Consider the following 20211-nt stretch of genomic DNA (forward strand, 5'->3'; position numbering starts at 1 on the left):
CATAACACTGAATGATCGTTTATTTTCACCGTTCGAATCATCTACAATTCCTGTCAGCCTACTGAGATTGAATTTCAAATTTCTTCTCATTAGCTTCTTAGTATGCTGGCATTTCAAATGCCAACTACGATTGAATTTCAAATTCGTTATTTTCTATTATTGTCATTTTTAAATATTTTAGTTTATTTCATTATTTTTATGATGAAATAAGAAATCCATTTATCCATCAATGTAACCAACAAATGCAAATGGGTCTATTTTCTCTTTGCCGAAGGGAGTTTTCTATATTTCCCGAAGCAATTTTAAGTGGAACAGTGCTTCTCAGCGCCTTTTGTACTACTGATCTCATTACGATCTTTGCTTGGACCCGTGCTTTCGTTTTACGACGGACCAGTTTGCGGAAATAAAATTCCAACTAGCAGTGGTAATCCTGAAAGGACACCGTTCTGGGAGAAAACCTCTTAGAAGGTAACGTAAGGTAAAGGTAAACAAGAGGAAGGGGGAGTCTCTGAATTCTCCACTTCCTTTTAAGAAAAAGGTTTCAAGACCATCCTGCCAAAGCGCGGTAAAAATAGAAGGAAGGTGGAGACTTCAAATATTCCTTCTAACTCTAACATTGGAAATATTTATTTTTCTATCGAACTGAGCAATCAGTTCGAATTTGTTCATGAAGAAATTGAGCAAATCGAATCCACCTTTAGCCCAGGTGATTCGATTCATGCGAAGAAGCGAAGGATTCCGCCAATTGTGGTATCTGTTGTCGAGTTTCCTGGCTTTAGGAATGAGATTTTGAGTGACATTCAGGGGATCAAGGATAAATTTCAGATTGACAGAGATTTCAGTGACCGCAGCGTTTTTCCGTGATCCTGTGACGCTTGCAAACGTCTCCCGTAGTATTTAACTGAGAAGAGGCATAAATTCTTCACGTACGACGATAGAAACTATTTCATCGACAAAACTATGGCTTCAACAAATGGGGAAAAAGTGACAGAAACAAAATCGAGAGTCATTAACGTAGGCGTACAGATTAAGATCATTATAGTTGCCCAACAATGAGATAACTTTGAAATTGGAAGCGTTGGCACTTTCTTAATCGAATGATTGAAAAATTGAAAATCCATTCAGAAACTGCTATGCTAAAAATCTATCATATTTTCCTAACACTTTTCGATTTTCGTAATCGCACTGTACACTGTATAGAAATTCCAGACGTAGTCCCACGTCAAAAAATTTATTTGATTTAAAATATAAAATTATTGGCATCATGCTACGTGTTTTCTTATCAAAAATAAGAATGCTTTATACTAGAAGAATATAAAGTTAATAACAAAAATATTGAAGACATCTTCAGTGATGATTCTTTCAGAAAGGTAAGAAACAGGTTATTGGAATAGCTATTCGTTTATTTCACAATATATTCACTGACATTAGTTCTATTACATAATCACAGAATTTTTAAAGGCATCTTGGAGGAGAGAAACAGTCTAACCGGTTGATTTACACATGTATAACCACATTTAAAACTGTTAAGTACTATCCTATTTCTAATCTGAATAATGTTTTTGAAGAACACTTCATCGTACCTTGTAGCGCAAGCTGAAATACAGTAAAATATGCAATGCTAGAATGATAACCACCATTCCCCCAAAATCCACCCAAATGCAACTGTTCTCCATGTCCAGCATCTCAAGAACTTTCTTCGCTTTCCGATAGTAGCAAAACATCTCACTGCAATTCAAATCCTCCCTCTCGAACCCGTAGGCCGCCATCGACACTCCCTCGAATGCAAATCTGAACGCCGAGATGTACGTCAACGGTTTGAACACACCGAACAGCTCATCGTACCGGATCAAGAACCCACTGAACAGGACGGCTGGAATCAACGTGGTTGGTACCAGAAAGGGACTCACCTCAATCGGAAACAGACTACCTCCAAGCATTCCGTAGATTTGAGCGTACCAACCCATCATCACGCACATGCCCCAAAACATTAACATCCGATCAGTTTCGTTGATCTGGCCGGTCATGTAATACGATATGAGATGAAAGCAGGTAACACCTCCGATCATCAGCGGGAAGTCCGCAACGATCTTCGAAAAGAAATAGGCTCCGATAGAGTAGCAGTTGGACTTGTACTCTCGGATAAATACAGCCATCTCCAATGGGACTATGAAACGATAGAAAATGATAAGTTAACTATCGGTTAAGTAAATAAGTTCGCTACTTACATGTCAAAACAACAGTCATCGAATTTGCAAATGCGGTGAACAGAAGAATCAGCATGATGTAGGCAATGTTCGTAATCACCTTAGCGCCGTCATCTCCGATATTGTAATAAACTGTGCCGACTATTAATCCGAACAGAACGTGCCCAAGAAATCGAAGCACCGTCAGCGTGAAATTGCGTATGGTTCCCAGAAAAGTTCTCCGTGTTAGGATCGCAAACTGACGCCACTGGGAAATGGGATACTGAGAGGTGTTATTAATCTCGTCCAGAGTCCTTGATTGAAGATTTCCGTTCTGCTGGGTGTTGTTGTAACCTGCGTGAAACAGAGATGATAATCAGTCTGGAAATAAAGTGACTCCCAGTGCGCGCGTGAGTGACGTCGCTGTGAGATTGCATTTTTGCATACCGTTCGAAATAGTTGCTGTTTTCATTCGTTGCTTCAACATGTGAATCTTGTCAGGTTCAGAGTATGATTTTGATGCCATTTTGATGACTGAAAAATAGGAAACATCGATTCATTTTTAGATAATTTAAATAATTAGGTTGAAAAAAAAATTACCGAAGTCAGCTCTATTGTAATACTGTGGACAAATCAAACCCACGTCAGCGAAGGCTTGAGTTAGCTCATCCAACGGACCTTTGTACATGCATTGCCCATCGGCAACAACATAAACGTCATCAAACAATTCCAACAGATCAGAACTAGGCTGATGCACCACACTGATAACGCATCGACCTTGCCGTGCCATGTCTTTCAAATATGACACTATTTGATATGACGATTCACTGTCCAGTCCACTGGTGGGCTCGTCAAAGAACATTATCCGTGGATTGGATACCAATTCCTGTCCGATCGAAAGTCGTTTCTTCTCCCCACCGGAAAGAACGCGAGTCTGGTTATTGGCACACTTTTCTAAACCCAGCAACGCAATGATGTCGTTGACTATTTTGGTTTTCTGAAACCGCGACACACTGGATGGCATTCGTAAGTCGGCTGCATAGAGCAAGGTCTCCGTAACAGTGATGGTCGGTAACAGCATCACGTCCTGCGGGTTATATGCAACCATTTGCCGGTAACGTCGACGATCAACGCTCTCGTTGTTCACCAGAATTCTACCCTTTAATCCTTTCACCCTGAAACGTAATTGATAACAGACAGGGCGGTTACGAATCGCGTTGGGGGAATGTAAGAACTTTGAACGCAACTCACTTGAACCCGCTGAGAACATTCATCAGCGATGATTTACCGGCTCCCGAAGGTCCGATGATGGCCGCCAGTCGGCCAGAACGGAACGAACCGGACACATCCTGAAGAATGCATTTGGACCCCTGGTGGACCGAGTAGTTGAGGTTTTCGAAGGTCAGCACGGTGGTGGAGACATCCATCAAGGGGATGGCCACTTCGGTGATGTCGTTGGCACACATTGTGGGTAATGACGGTTGACCTTTCAGGTGGATCGTGAAACAAAACTAGTCATCTGAAAGGAAATTTAATGTTTAACAATTATACAGTGTGGTTGGCTTAACAACTATTCATCACCTAGAATAAATACATATATAGGGGAACTGTTCCGTTTTCCATCTCACTGAACATATATTATATCATCGCAAACCAAACAATTAGAGCATCAATCTTTTCGCTTCTTTTTGCTAAAATATGCGTGCTCACTGCTGAAAAAAATCCCAAAAAAAAAAGAAACAAATCAAATTTATTTTCATTGCTTTATTTTTAATGGGATGGACATGGGGAACAGCTATGAGACGAAGTGCTGAACAGTTCCCCTATGTAAAGAATAATTTGTTTGCTTTTTTCAACTATCACTCGTCAAATTCAATGTTTCATAATATTTTTATTCCTGTATCACCATGAATCTGAAAATCCGGTTGAACGTAATGAAGTTGACTGAACAAAATTAGACATTCTGACGCAAATATGCTGAATAAATTACAAGAAAATAATTTGAATATCCGCGCAAATGAGCATCACTCGCGTTTCGAACCAGTTCCCAAATAAAATGATTCTCTGATTTAACTTTCCGTTATGAACAAAACAAGTCTAATTAAATCCAGTTTGTATTGTTTCATCTATAACGAGCCTATTTTTCCAACCCAAATTTCATCAACAAATCTACTGTTTATTTGATTACAACGTCGACGATGATGGAGTTACAAGCCATTTAATATTGTGCTAAAGAAGCTTCCTCGATGATAAGTTGACGCTAAAAATTATTCACCGTGAAGTAGGCCTACCATGCGGGCTATCAACCTTGCCCATGGTTTTCTGGACTAACGATATAATTATCAAAAATTTGATAATTTTAACAAAGCATTATTCATGGGAACTTTTTTTCGTAATTCAATGAGTACCAGTTTGCTAACATAATGAATCGAAGTCGATGGATGGGTTTCAATGCGCTTGACTTATATATGCGTAAACAGCTGAAATCAGCAATAATTTATATGACGAAAAGCATGGTCATTACATGTCAGTGAAAATAAGATAAGTGAACATTGATACCAAGATACTTTTTGTTGAGTGATAAAGCTGCATCTTAGAACTTGAATAGAATATAACAATAGAGATCGGTCCTGGGTACGTCATTTCGAATGCTGAGGAAGGGTAAGGATGGATGGATAGTAGACCGTCCCTTATCTTGCAAAAGTGAAAATTTTATGGTTTCGTTGCTGGAAAATGTTCGAATTAATTGAAAATTAAACCCCTTAAATTTTCAGACCGGTAGGTGGACGCTAAGTGGTCCCTCAAAGACCTAAAGCAATAAGAGAAGAGGTCACTCTTCATACATCATCGAGTACGCTGCTCTAGTATAAGCGCCATAGGTATCGATTGCTGCTCATTATTGATGCCTTTCAGTAACCCTGAAGTAGCATCATACATAACATTTTCTGTTAATAATTTCTGGCATGATGTGATCACATTTTTTGTAAGAATTAATTAATCAAAATGAGAAAAAAAACATGTTATAGGTAGATGCTTTCAAAAACCAGCTCTATTTAGTAGCAGATCATGTAAATCGTTTTCTTTTTCATGCATGTGCATGAGCTTAAAGCTCGCTTAGTGTGATCAGAAGATGTAAATATCTTTTCAGGGATAATTTAGAGTAGGTTTTTGGCATCGTTTGCCCTATCTGCTCCACGCGATCACCTAAAACTTTTGCTAATCTTATGGAATTTGAGTTAACACCACCTCCTGATCAGAAAAAGTGTGAAAATCAATTGTTATACATAAGTGAGGAACTCATTGACCTATGTTTGACACTGAACTTTGAATACTTGGTTTTGGCATGAGTTTTTTAACCAACCGGCAAATGAGTGGAGCACAAGTTTTGAAAGTCGAAAGGGTTAAGAAAATTTAATCTATTTAAAGGTGGTGAATCATAATGTGGAGCGAGCCTATACGCGATAAGCGCAGAAGAGCGAGCGACTGCTCTGCCCCGATCGCATATTTGTAACATTAGCATTTGGTTGATTTTATAAATCGTTTGTCAATCCTCTCCACAAACTCAATAATTTCCAGCTTACCACAGATAAGCATGATGGTAAAGCCTATTTTACTATTGTGGGATTGGATGCAGTAAATTGAGCTTCCTGAACAATTCACAGGCTTTTTACAAAATGAACAAAAATGCGAGTGTTACAAATATGCGATCATGGGCAGTGCTGCCATCAAGCAACAGAAGTGGACTGCCCTGGCTTCGTCTGTGTACGCAAACGCTAGGATAGGATGTGCCAATTAGTCATTAAAAATCGTATCGATTTTCTGTCAAAATCGTACCGGTTGCTGATTGGGTGAAAATGACAATCGATTACTTCGATCGGCGGTATACCATTTTCAAAAGGGCAGTTTGTTGTTGCCTTGGCCGTATTGCTGGGTGATTAAATTGAAATTTATGACAAAATTCAAAAGTTTGTAAAATGAATTCATACTAGACTGCAAATTATGTAGGTATTCATGATTCTCAAGGGTTATCTAATTTAACACACTCGAATTGAAGCACTATTAATCAACTGTTTACCCATTTCACTGTCTAATTATATTAAAAAACCCTCTCTTTCTAATAGTACGTAGCATCTTTTATTACGAATAATGTAAGAAATGAACGAGAAAACATGATTTTTTTTACATATACTATTCGGCGGATTTTGTAAAAAAAAATATTCGGAAGCACTGGCCACCCCCTCGTCGAAGCAACCGACTGAAGAAACAACAAGGCAGTCGCAATTCTATTGTCACATCCTATTCTAGCGCAAACGCACCGAGCGCGATCGAAATGGCGATGCAGCCTTGATGAAAAAAGTAATAGGGGCGTGGCCTAGGAGACCGATGTTTGTCATTTTTTTTTAACATGTAAGAAAATGGCATTTCCATTTTGTTCATCAGCTTTGTATCGAATTTTGTTGTGAAATTAACATTAAAACTCGAGATGGTCGAGATGAATGGAACTCGAGATGGTCGTCTTCCATTAATAGGAAGCGGATTGGAAGCCAATCTGGTCAACTAGGCGACCCGTGCATTCGATCGGTGAACGAGTTGTCTGAGGTGCAAGCGTGTCGGAACTTGTTCCCACACATCTGTGCAAACAAGTTGTGCTGGTGTCATCGTCGTGGACCTATGTCAAATGCAGTGCAAGTTAAGGGCAAGTTCCATCCTTACCCCTGGAGCATTCACTGCCGTCCATACACCGAGATGCACAACAAGCTCCTGCTTCACTAGTTGCAGTTCAACTGTGGGCTGTGTTCGTCATTCTGGTAGCAATCATTCATCCGATGGAAGTGTCTGTGTGGTACTGGATAATGAACTTAAAGAATGCATGCCACCGCCACGCGATAGCCGTTATACGACAGCATTATGTACATGCATTCATTGCAAGCATTCATGCATCAAGCACATCGCAGCAACCCAGGATACCTCGTCCTCTTTCAGTTAAAGCCAATCGGACAGGTAAGACGTCTTTGCGCGGTGGTCACCCTTTTTCCCAAGCTTCATGTTAGAACTCCACAATGCCGATCCTGCCAGGAGTGTAACCGACATAAGCATTTTTTTTAGAAAAGAACCACTCAGAAAAGTTTATAATTTCGCGATATAATAAAAGTAACACATTACTGCTACTGAAAAAAATATCAGGTTAGTGAGAATAAAAACTTTAAAAACGAGATGAAACGGTGGTGGAACAAAGTGTACCAAGCGGGTCATGTTGCCGCGCTGCGCGAGTCAAGGGTCAAATGGACCGCGCTGAATGTGTCCAAGCAAATACATAAAGCAGATAATTGATATCGCCCTAAAATAGCCAAATAGACCACGATAAGCAAATCGAAAGGGACCGAACTGTCGAAAAAAAAACGGCGGAGAATAAAAAAAAAGAAAGGAAATAGATCAATGATAAGAACAAATGCTGTTGTATAAAATTGTCGTTTCATTTTACTATTCTAGAATAAAAACCATTCGCAAAATAAACCAAGATGTTTAAAGGGAAATCCACTCGTCGAATCGAAGATTCCGATTCAAGTGATGATGAAGCATGCGGTGATGTAAGCAAGAATCAGGCTGATGCTGTAGACACCGAAGAGGAGCTTCAAGAATCAAACAGCAACGCCGAAATTTTGACCAGTGACGAAGTTGACAACCGAAGCCAGGAAAGCAAGCCCAATTCTGACGGCGACATACCAGACCCACGTTTGTCAAGCACCCCACCGAAATCACCGCCGGCTGAAGTAACGAAACTGATCGATTCTTGTCAATCGGCGTTGGACCATACCAATGCCGACCGGATGGAAGAGATGATGGCCAACATGAACAACTTTATGAATCGTTTCGAGGCACATACCAGAGCAGCACAGACCGACAATGACGATGGATGGAAGTCTTCCAATGATGCTCATCAACGCGGAAGCAGCGAAAACTCTACTGGGTGGGATCACTTGAAACCATTTCCATCTGGCATCGCCGCTAACAAGATGTGGGAGGAATTCAACCGCTATGTTGAGAATTTCCAGATAGCAGCTTCGCTGAACAATGTACACGACCCAGTCTACAGGAGTCAGCTACTATTTCTTTCCATCGCCGATGAACTGCAAGAGATAGTCAAAGCAGCGAACTTGCGCCCGAATCTGCCAAACTCAAACTGCTACAGGACTTTTGTAACGAACATTCAAAACTATCTCCGATCGATGACGGATACCGCAGCCGAGCATGAAGCGTTCTCAAGATTGAAGCAGGAGAAGGGCGAATCGTCAGTTGCCCTCCATGCACGACTTATGGGTAAAGTAAGAGCATGCAATTACAGCGCAAATGATGAGGATCGATTTGTACGAGCTCGACTGCTTTCAGGCCTCAGGAATCGTGAGCTAGTGAAACAGTCAAGGACATATGGCTACGATAAAAATTTCATCGTCCAGTCGGCGACACGAGATGAAGCAGTCGAGTCTGAGAATGGACATCTGGTTGAATGTAGCATAGGGACACGGCAGGTATTTCCGTCCATCGTCGTAGGGGCTAAAACCAACGAAAGCAACGTACATTTGCTAGAACTCCACTATAGAAGAACGTTTCTCCTGAGCTTACGATTTAGTACGTATGAGTTTTACAAAAAAAACGTCTCTTTTATTGGTTTTCAAGACTATGACGAACAGACGAAAATACCTGCCGTGTCCCTATTACAGATAAGAAACGATCGTAATCGAGAATCTGATCGAGGATGGAATCGTAAGCGCCCAGGTACAGGAGAAAGAGCGGGCGGACCACAAGCCAAACAGCAGCGAAATGCCGAAATCAACCGACGTACACAAGCACGTCGCATGCGCTGCACTAGATGCTTCCTCTTCAACCACCGAATTGGACAATGCCCAGCGGCAAACCGCAACTGCAAATGAATGCGGCCAACGTGGTCATTTCGTAGCGGCCTGTCACCAGAAACAGATCAACGTCATGCAAACTCCACAACACCTCGGCAGATGTGTGGATCGACTCGAAGCTCCAGACGATGATGTGCAAGATCACAATCTGGTATTGAACAATTAACTGCCATCCTTAAACAAATAATTTTGAACTCAAATTACTGTAGAGAATAAAATAAAAAAAACAACTAGAACTATGATGAACAAACACTAATAATAAAATCTCTATCACATTCCCATCAACCTTAGCTTGTCAGTGCTCTCAAACTTGAAGATGCCATCTTAGCTTGTTCCATCGGATCATCGACCCCCATACGCTTCCTCATCGACTCGGGAGCAGATGTAAACGTCATCGGCGGTATTGACTGATCACATCTGAAGCGAATTTGGATCATTTGGAATTTACGGATCAGAGAAAACGCTACATGCCTACGCTTCTGAAAAACCAATGGTCGTCGAGTGCACAATCAAAGGAATGTTACAACTGCGAGGTGTCACAACCACCTCAACGATTCCCAAAAATGCCGGAAGTAAAGGCCAAATTTAGTATTGACCCAACTGTTCCGAAGATTGCAGGTGTCCTGTGTCCCGTCACGGTCGCCAATAGAAACAATATTCTTTCATGTGACAGTGCATTTGCTTATAATATTTCATTTTCTAATTAAATTATGAGATACGGTTTTTTTCTGGAGAGGAAGGAAAATGTGTGGTGCTAGATAATGAACTTAAAGAATGCATGCCACTGTCACGTGATTGCCGTTATACGACAGCCTCATGCCTCAAGCTCATCGCAGCAACCCAGGATACCTCGCCCTCTTTCAGTTAGCCAATCGGACAGGTAAGACGTCTTTGCGCGGTGGTCCCCTTTTTCCCAAGCTTCATGTTAGAACAGGGTGTCTACTCATCTGTAAAATAAAAAAAAATCCAGGTTTTTCCAGGTGTTTTACATTAATTTCCAGGCGAAAACAATTTATTTATTTATCATCAGACTAAGGCCGGAGTGGCCTGTGCTGCACATAAAAGACTTCTCCATTCAGCTCGGTCCATGGCTGCACTTCGCCAACCACGCAGTCTGCGGAGGGTCCGCAAGTCGTCCTCCACCTGATCGGTCCACCTTGCCCGCTGTGCACCTCGCCTTCTTGTTCCCGTCGGATCGTTGTCGAGAACCATTTTCACCGGATTACTGTCCGACATTCTGGCTACGTGCCCGGCCCACCGCAGTCTTCCGATTTTCGCGAAAACAAACACGCCATATATAGATTTTAGCAGGAAAATAATCAATTCAAAAAAGTAAATATTGTGAACAATATTATTTTAAAGAATATTTTGGTGGCTTCACATAACAATGTTGTAAATTACTTTAGAAATTCCTCCATGAATTTCTTCGCAAGTTCACCCAGAAATTGCTTCAGCCATTCAACCAAAATTTCTTTAAGAATCATATAGGAAACTTCTCCAGGTATTTCTTTGAAAATTTCTTTATGGATTCCATTGGAAAATCCTCCGGATTTTAAGAATTGCTTCAGAACTTCCTCCAGGATTTAATTTGAAAAATTTTTTTTGCTAAAACTTTAGAAAACTTCTCAAGGAATTGTTCCGGAGATTCCTTTAGAGATGCATTTGGCGATTCCGTCACGATTTTAATTCCTTTAGGTGTTTGTTCGTAAATGTCTTGTGAAAATCCCTCGGAAATATCTTTATAAAATACTTTGCAGATTTACTTCTAATTTTTTTTAGGAATTTCTTCGAAAATTTGATTAAAAATTCTGTCGGAACTTTTTTTTATTTTATTTCAGCTGTTTTTTTGAAAAATTTAAGAAAACTTCTCAAGGAAATGTTCCGGAAATATGTTTGGAAATTTCTTCAGGAAATCCTTCAGAACTTCTTACGAAAACTCCTTCAGGAAATGTGTTGATGCAAAAATATGAGATTATTGGGTCCATGACGTTAGGCATAATACCTTCTTTATGTTACATCTAGTTTGCTTTTACCTAGCAGCCAAAGTACCGGTACTATAAGTGTCAAACGGCCAAGTTATGGCCTATTCAGATTACGCCTTTTATGATCATAAATATAATGATAAACAACAACCTGATGCCATCCTCATACATTCAATTTTCTTTCTTCGCTTTAACACGATATTTATTACGATAAATAAATCTAATCGTGATCTGAATAGGTTATTAAGCTTATTGAAGTATATTTTGGCAGAACAATTTCAATGGTTACAGCGCCACTAGCGTTCTATTACTGCTTTACTGTAAAACCGTTCGGAAAATGCTTCGGATTTTTTTAAATTCCTTGGGATTTTTTAGGAACTCATTCAGAAGTATCTTGAGGGGTTTTTCCGGATATTTTTCTTTGAGGAATTCTTTGGAAATACCTCTCCTAAATAGAGCCTCCTTTGAAAAATCCATTTGGGAATCCTTCGGCTATTCTTTCAAGAATTCAATTAGCAAAAATCCTTCACAAATCACTCTATATTTTTTTTTTTGAAAATCGCTTCAGGCTCCCTTTTGGGAATTTCTTAAAGGAACCATACGAAAAATCTTCCGGAAAATCGTTTCGAAATTGCTCCGGGAATAATTTAGAAAATTGCTTATCATTCATATGGACACTCTTTTAGTGATTTCTTTGAATAGTTCCTTGGAAAAACTGATCCAGAAATTCCTTCGGAAGTTCCTCCAGAAATTGCTTTGAAAAATCCTAACTAATTTAGTATTTTTCAATATATTCCTAAAAAATTTCCGAGAGAATACTCAAAAGAATTTACTAAGCAATCCCTAATTGATTTCCCGAATAAATTCCTAGATTTCACAAGGAATAGCTTCGGAAATTCTCCAGGAATTCTTTAGAAGATGGCAAAACGTTTTTTGCGGAACAACGATCCATTAACGTTTACTACATTTTCAATAGATTTGATTGGTATATTTATTAGGATATTTTTAAGATTTTTTTATTTTTTGAGAGAATTTCACTCATTATCAGCGGGTATTGAAATTTCCCTGATTATGTCAGGAATTCCCTGATAATTCCAGGTATTTTCCAGGTAGTAGACACCCTGTAGAACTCCACAGTGTCGTCGTGGTCGACTGGACAAGCATTCCCTCTGCAGTTTTCGTGTGCGCTGGTATATTATTGCAACGGTTGTAACAATAAAAGTTACAAGTTATTCATTGTAAAAGAGAAAATATTTTACGATTTTCACTGCTTGGTTACATTCGGAAGGAAGGCTAGGTTTTAGAACCCTATTCGCGTGTGGCGTTGCTACCAAGTTGAGCAGTAAAATAAATCCTCCGGTGGATGGACTTTGGTAGCCGACGGGATGACAAATCACGGGTGCGATGGATCGCGGAAGGAACGTGGGAGAAAACGGATCAATATGGACGGTTCGCGCGCAAAACGAGTAAAAATAGTTCTTCGATCATTGACTGACGAGCGAATCGTAAAAAGTGTTCCTGCAAAATCGAGTGATTGAGTCAAGCAAATGAGCTAACAGCCATACGACACTGGAACGAAAACGAGGTAGTGCCGAGATGGTGCAGCTGTTGTTGTACGAGGAAGGCTCCGGCCCAAGTATCCGGATCAAGTCCGGTCGCCGTCGCCGACATTACGTTTGTACCCGTTCAGTCATAGCCTTGCAGTCTATTTTGTCCTCCACTCTCGAGCAGCCATTGACAGCCCGAACCAGCTACTCGTTGAGAATGACCCAAGTATCCTAAAATAAAATATATTTTCAGGTGATGTATAAATGCGATTTTAGGGCAGCAATAAGATACTTTCAATGTAGAATCAAGACCCATATGAAATAAGGCAGTGCAAAATTGTACTCGCGGATGCTCAACATGTTGGCTCTAGGGGAATTGATAGTAACCACCAGCGCTCAACTGCGACTCATGTGGGCGCTGGCAGTACCGACTGGTTCATTATTTTTTGTTTTCACAGTTGATAGTAACTTGCATACTGAGACCCATGTAGGCGAATTTGAGTTTGAATTAGCTAAAATAAATCAAAACAATTTTTTGCTTTAGGAATAAGCTTCTTAGTTGTCGACTAAGCGTAGCTAAATAGGACGGCAGGGCTGGTTGAAGAATGCCCTTCAGTAACCTGCCAACGAACCTCGTTTACCAGCTCTAATTCCCCTTTTTTAAGCGGCTATAGTAAGCCCTAACCAACGGGTATACCCCGTTAAGCATAAGTGTGTTGGGCATAAAGACGTTTGGCATAAGTACGTTAGGCATAAAGAACGTTAGGTATAACGGACGTTTGGCATAATGTACGCTAGGCATAATGGACGTTAGGCATAAAATGACCCAAAGAACAGCCCATGACATAAAGAAGGCAGAATTATGCCAAACGTCCATTACGCCTAACACACATTATGTCTAACGTACTTAAGCCTAACGACGTCAACCCCTAACCAACGGCTCGTCGAGGGACGCCGGGTGCCGGAAACTATTTTGTTTGACTAGCTTATCGCCATTCTGTGGGAACGCCTTCCACGCGGGGCCCTTCATCGGAAAATGGTTACCCCTCCATTCAAGAAGTTACTGCCGCAATCTGCTTGCCACCTATTCATCGTCGTTACTGTCGCAGTGACACGCTTCCACCGGCATGTCGCATAGTGCCACCCTACGTTGCCGATGTGCCGCCCTACCCGTTCAGGCACAACCGTCCGACTGTGCGACTTGTGCTGTTCATCCTTGACCTCTGCCGCCCAGCGGGATCGACGTTGTTGAGGATGGCAGCGGACTGTACTGCGCTGGTGTGCCTCGGTGGGTGCTCGCGTTCCTTCCCGGGATGGCTTCGCCTCATGAAGCCACGGGGGTGGGTTGAGCTGGACTAGCGCCCTGGCTAGCAGCAACCGAAAACTATTTTTGATTAACTCTTAGCCTTGATAAAGGCTAATTATTTCAATTAACTCTGTTGGTGGGACTGGAAGGACAGTGGGTGGAAGCAAACACGGGAAAACACTTTAAACAACTGTATTCATTTTTCTCTCAATTATACACTGTGCTTTTTCTTCTTCTTCATCTGTTGCTGCTGTCACCCGCACGACGGCTCGGGAGACCACTGCGCCAGCACTCGATCAGCAGTCTGCTGGCGATCAAGCTATCTCGCTCGCGCTCGGCTTACTGCGCTGTTCTCGATGCTTCGATGGTTTGCTTACTGCTGCTTCTGCTGTCGCTCCGGTCGTCGAATGGAAACTGAACGCCATCTTGCTGTCGTGCCTCCGTATATGTATACACAAAAAGCTGCCGGTGACGCTGGAACGGGTGGGCTTTCGGTGTGGACAATTTTGATGGGCGGAGCCTCGTGTGATGCAAGATTGGTCTTCTTCATCTGATGTTGCGGCTAGACATTCAGTTCGGTTGGGAATGAACTGAACAGACGTGAATATAAATCTATCCCCCGAACTTTTTTGTAAACCAAGTCCGAAAACCTCCCCATTACTTCCATAGACCCTGGGACTCGAGGACTAAAAGAGGCCCACTCCGTTAGATATATTTGGCTATAGACCAGTAGTCTGGGAGTTTAGGATGGTTACTCTTCCAGGACCCCTAGAGGCAAGAGGACGTGCCAGAAACGGTATCACGGTCGATTTAAATTGCTACCAGACTATTTTATTTACATTGAATGTGCAGTTCATGCTGCATGTTCTTTGTTTGACTCAATTATTAAACGTCAACCATTAAGACTATTCCTGCCTATAGGAATACATTAACTATGATTAAAGAAGGATATGATTAATTTTGTCTAGAATTCTCCAAAACGGGCTCTCAGCGATCAATTTTGTTTGGGATTCTGTTTCACTCTAATCAAATGATACCACCAATCTAGGACCGCTTTGCGCAGTAAGACGAACTGAAATGTATGTGTAGATGTCGTCTGTCCTGGCGAACTATTCTGGTTTAGTTGAATTTTTCACAACTTTGCCAATGATGCTTCAGGCGACGCGGAGCGGTTAATGGTGCAACGAGATATGTTTCTGCAGTTGTTGATAGAAGGTACCAAATCTGCTGAAAGTGTCTCAAATGTCGTGACTATCTGCAGGAGCAGCCACATTTGATAGATCTTCTGCCAAAACGTGTCAAGTATGTAAAGACATTCATCACCATTCCAATATCTGCTGCTGCTGAGCGATTGTTTTCTGTGTTCAGAAGGTTGAAAATCTATAGGAGACCCTGTATGGGACAACAGCGACTGAATTCCTTATCTCTACTGCACTTCTGGTTGGTGGTTTAACAATTGCAGGTTTAACAATTGTAAGTACTCCTTCTTCAGTAGCTTTCATATTTCTTCATCGATAGCTTTTGAACAAAAGATAAATCTTTAACCCCCAAACGGTCAAGTTCTCACGGAAGTCAAATTTTGAAATCTAGAATTTCATAAATTTGTTCGTTTAACCGATCAGTGTGGAATTTTAAGCTAAAGCCCTGCTTTTATTCTAGTTTCGATTCCACACCAAGTGATTTCCCATCTCCGGATGGTAGCGGGATTATTTTAGTGTACCAGAGCGGTTTGCAAAAACAAAACAGATAAGCAACTCACAGCAAATCACAAGTTTCAAAGTAGACGACGAACGGGATGAAACTGCGCGTAGGAAACTGTCCACAAAAAATCTTCAAGGATAAGCCTTCCGGAATCCAAAACTAATTTCGATCACGTTTTCGAGGGCTCCCCAAGGGGCAAAGAACTCTAAACTTTGCGATAATATTACTCATTGTCTAGCAATAGTATTTCGTGGTATTTCTAGTATCCATGATTTTCGTCAAACAAAGAAACGGTTGCTAGTTCGGTTGTTATGGCGTTTGTACGTGAAAAACAGTGCTTCCCCGTATTGGAAACACCTGATTTCTACCTTCTACAGATACTAGAAAACTTTCCAACCGGATTTCATGATTCTAATGCCATCGAACCTACACATGGACCATGGGTGGACTGTATCGACTGGGAGGCGTTGTGTTTCATGCTTTCCCAACCAGGGCTCTTTGATCAAATTGCCGTAGATACGACGCAGTTTTTTGCTAGTAGTTGTTAGTATTTCTGGATACTGTCGAAAGTTTAGAGTTAGTTGCCCCTTGGGGCTCCCCCTTGATTCGTAAGCAACGCACAACAGTCATTTTTATTATTTCATGCATGCTGCGACTCAGCAAAGCTTCCTTCCGCTGTGGAGTGCCCTCGAAAACGAGAGTGGAATTAGTATTGGATTCCGGGAGGGTTGTTCTTATGAATCGCATTCATCATATTCATCTAATTAGTATTTTCACCGACATTTTCTTTTGGAGGTCTCCCATCTATTAACCACCGTTACAACTAACCAGCGGATGACAGATTTTCAATAGTTCTGTATTTAAACCTTGTCAAACATGTATAAAATTTTTGCATACTTAGACTTTATTAATTATTATATTTAGATTTTACATTTCTGAATTAGTTTATTATCTGTATAGAAAGACTAATTTTTTTAGAACTTTGCAGAATCTGTGTATGTCTAGATTTTATACAGATAGCTCTGTAGCTGATTCGTTGAACTTCGTCTTAGTTGGCACTGACATTTATTTGCATTCACAGTTTAATTTTTTATGCCGACCGATTCACTGGTTTCGGAATCCATAAGGGTCAGACAGAAAGAAATTCATTTTTATGTATCTAGTTTGAATCCCAGAAAAAAATAATGCAAAAAAGCTATTTCTGAAGCATTTTCAGCTGACGTGGGTTCTATAATCCTGAGAATAGAAATTATGTTGTTTGGTCTGTCTCTCGGTTGAACGGATGGTTTAGTTTGTTGCGTTTCGCTAGCGCAAACGCAAGGCCGCGTAAATCACGAGGACAAATACCTTAGCATAGTTGTTCAAGCTCCAAAATGTGATTTACAAATTGCTTCTCTGCTGCACGTTCAAAACAGGCTTGCTAGGGGGCAGGCAAGATTTACCCTTAGTACTATGTGTTTGCCAGCTTCTCGGGAAAATTAACGAACACAGGGGTGGCACTCTTGCCCCAACAATCATGATATTTTGTTCTTGTGTAATCTGGCAGCTTATTTGAATTTTAATTCCTAATCTTTATTTCTGTAAATTTTTAAATGACTGCAATTCTTCACTTTTGAATTGATTGAAATATTATAAAATTGCTCTCCATCTTGACGCTCATTATAAAATTGATCATTGGTCAAAATAAAAATTTGACTATTCTACATAAAATTCCGTACATTTTGTCTATATAAAAAAGTTACATTGGAGTTTCGGAACATTGCAATCCTTTCAACTATGTCGACGAAAATACCTTGCCACCCAAGATTAATTAAATAAAATCAGAAATCGTGAATCAATGTATTTCGGGAAACAATCGATTTGCTCCAAACCGCCAAACTTCCTTTAGTCTCAAATTGCTCAAATTAGTAAAGTTTTTCTCCTTTTCATAATTTGCCCGATTCTTCCAACCTAAAAAATGTGTATGCTCATCGGGACAGACGCATTGTGAGTCACGTGGCTGATAAGAGAAAATGATCAACCATGTCATTCCTCTTAGCATTTTGTTTAGAAACTCCTCATGTGAACCCAAACAGACGCTGTGTGATCAATGCCGTCCAAGCCAACATTGATTTCCGCATGCAACGTAATAGTAACCTTCACTCAGTTTCTCAAACAACGCCTCTACTCGCACATCATCTGCCTGTCTGCATCTTTATTGCATGTTTTAGGGGCAGTTTGTCACTGTCTGCAATAGCAATGCAAATGTTTGCATTGAAACTCTCGGATGCAATCGTTGGGACCAACGTTGCTATGACTTGCTGCCTGTATCACACTCTAATCAAGCAAGTTCAACGGCAGTTTAACTGAAAATCGATGCACTGGTCAATGTGCTGCACTTGCAGAGTTTGGTACAGAATAAATCTCGGAGTAGTTACGTAAAAACGTGTTACTGCTTGTGCACCTCAGAAAAATCAACTTTTGGTTTTCTGCTTGTCTTAGATAGAAATTCACATATTTTAAAGTTCACGTTTCTGTAGACTTTGTACCCAACACTTTCTCGTTATGAATAGTGATCCAAAATAATATTAAACTCACGGCTAACCGAAACAAGTTTTCGCACAATCAACGCCTCGTGTTCGGATTTTGTAACATTCAATTTCGCCTATGAACCTCCGTTGGAGTCATTCGAAGCATCTTGTTAACGTTCTCAACTGAACCGTTTTAAAATGATGACTGTCGTATGCCTTGTATGGAATGAGAATGACGCACTATAGGCTTTGTGATTTCACTGGGTTTTCTTCAAATCAAAGGCATTATTCTTACAGTTAATTCATTGGTATGGTGATCCATTCTACAATCGATGTGGATATTTCAACATTGTAAAACTCAAAACTACTTTTATTGGTTGGTGGTTAATGATCTTCTAAATCATTCAGCTGTAGCAAATCAAATGCACAAGTTGGAATGCTCGTAAAGATAGTAAATAATATTTCATATACTAGATAATTACAAACAATACCAGCTCAGTCTTTATTATGAATGTAAATAAATTCGAACTAATTTACGTCGTAGAAGCGTTTTTAAACAAATTTCCAAATGTGCAACTCACGACATCGCAGCGTGTACTGTCGCGCCAATGATGATAGGACCGATATCTGCTAGTTTGCAGGAACAATTTACCCATCGTCCAAGTAATAACTATTCAATTATTTACATTTGTCCCATTGGTGTCTGTTTATATCGGCTTTTCTAGTAGGTCACTGTTTCACCCACATGCATTATTGTGCTGATTAAATTTGCTTCCTCAACCAATACTGCCCTTCGGTGTGCAAAACACATCGAAACTATCACTTGTTTTCATTGCACACACTGCTGCTTTTCCAGATTGCATAAGTGTAAATCACAAACATCTGCAACTGGACGCCGGTTGTGTCCGTTCGGGCAAACACTTTCACTTCTAAACTGCAGGAGATTTGTGTTGAACTACGTTGGAAATTGATGGGATGTTCCACCCTCAGCTCAACCACAGAAGCTTCCAAAGATCAGCATCCGTACATCTTCAGAAGTACACGACCCTTTTCAGTTAATTTTAGCGAAAAAAGCGAACTCATCATTACCGGTTTTTATTGGAGTGCCGCTTTTTAGCTGTTTCACGTTGCCACTAGCCTGTAGGCCCCGGCGAAATACCACCACCGTGTCCGATCGCGAACTGAAGACGACTGAACACTATGCATAGTGGCGCTTGCTGTTTTCTGAGGGGTGGATGATAGTTTGCTCAAGTAGAGTGACCAGCCATCGAAGGCGCTGTAACTTGGTGAATTTGTGTTTGTGGATCTTCTAGGATGGCCAGGTCGCTCTCATTTGTAAGCTGATGAACACAACTTATTCTCTGTTTTGATTTGGGATTCATGGAACAAAGCTCACCCTCATCATAGATGAGCTTTAGTTCCACCTCACATGATTACGGGTTTGTTAAACTTTGAGCATGTGGTATTTCAAACGAAACAATTGAAATCTTTCGATTGCAATTGTGGACAATGTAGGAAAAGCGCATTTCATTATTATTAATATTTTTTATTCGTCATCCAATTCTCTCCAAAGCAAGAAACTATGCTTTTCATACGAAAAATATAATATCAGACTTAAGTAAGGTACACCGGGGCTAGTTGAAACGGTTTTTTCAAGGTTGAACTTTGAAGTGCTATAAAAAATCGCTTTTTAATAAATTTTGAATCCGTTTGCGGTGTTTGCTAGTTCGGGCCAAAGATTATACATAAAAAATAAGCAACCTCACCAAACTTTTTTATAAATATTTTGTATATTGAAATTACTTTTTTATGTGCATCGTTTCAACTTGCCCCGCGTATCGCACAGATAGAAAAATCCACTGAAATTTACGCTAAAAATCATGCACATAAATGGAACGCCATTATTAGCGTAATTCCACATGGGATATAGCCTAAATGTATACAATATTTGACGTGAATCGTCAATATTGCATACAAGTTGTAAGCAATCTTGTTAGGAAGAGGACCATTTCAGCGTAGAAAAGCGTTAATTCCTGCAAGTAAAGTTTTACGCGCTGTTTATTTTTCA

The 20211-nt window shown here is 40.4% G+C and overlaps 1 protein-coding gene across 8 annotated transcripts; it reads right to left on the minus strand.

Annotated features, from left to right (window-relative positions):
• Nucleotides 1-1382: 1382 nt before the first annotated feature.
• LOC134218127 (ATP-binding cassette sub-family G member 1-like) lies at nucleotides 1383-19340 on the minus strand. 8 transcript variants are annotated; one of them, XM_062696996.1, is made up of 6 exons: nucleotides 19233-19340; nucleotides 3438-3705; nucleotides 2787-3361; nucleotides 2634-2720; nucleotides 2229-2540; nucleotides 1383-2167 (listed from the first exon to the last, which is right to left on the minus strand). In XM_062696996.1, the coding sequence occupies exons 2-6, from the start codon at nucleotides 3650-3652 to the stop codon at nucleotides 1575-1577; spliced, it is 1782 nt and encodes a 593-aa protein (XP_062552980.1). In that variant the 5' UTR covers nucleotides 3653-3705; nucleotides 19233-19340; the 3' UTR covers nucleotides 1383-1574. The 8 variants fall into 8 exon arrangements, with proteins under 8 accessions (XP_062552980.1, XP_062552985.1, XP_062552979.1 ...); XM_062697001.1 differs by lacking the exon at nucleotides 19233-19340 and adding an exon at nucleotides 18830-18945; XM_062696995.1 differs by lacking the exon at nucleotides 19233-19340 and adding an exon at nucleotides 18725-18864.
• Between the last annotated feature and the right edge of the window lie 871 nt (nucleotides 19341-20211).

Source organism: Armigeres subalbatus, chromosome 2 (assembly GCF_024139115.2).
Source record: "Armigeres subalbatus isolate Guangzhou_Male chromosome 2, GZ_Asu_2, whole genome shotgun sequence".
Lineage (NCBI taxonomy): Eukaryota > Metazoa > Arthropoda > Insecta > Diptera > Culicidae > Armigeres > Armigeres subalbatus.

Coding starts and splice junctions, on each gene's coding strand:
- LOC134218127 (XM_062696996.1), bottom strand. CDS start 3,652: ATGTGTGCCAACGACATCACCGAAGTGGCCATCCCCTTGATGGATGTC. Junction 3,362..3,437: donor AATGTTCTCAGCGGGTTCAA/GTGAGTTGCGTT, acceptor ATTACGTTTCAG/GGTGAAAGGATTAAAGGGTA. Junction 2,721..2,786: donor TTACAATAGAGCTGACTTCG/GTAATTTTTTTT, acceptor CCTATTTTTCAG/TCATCAAAATGGCATCAAAA.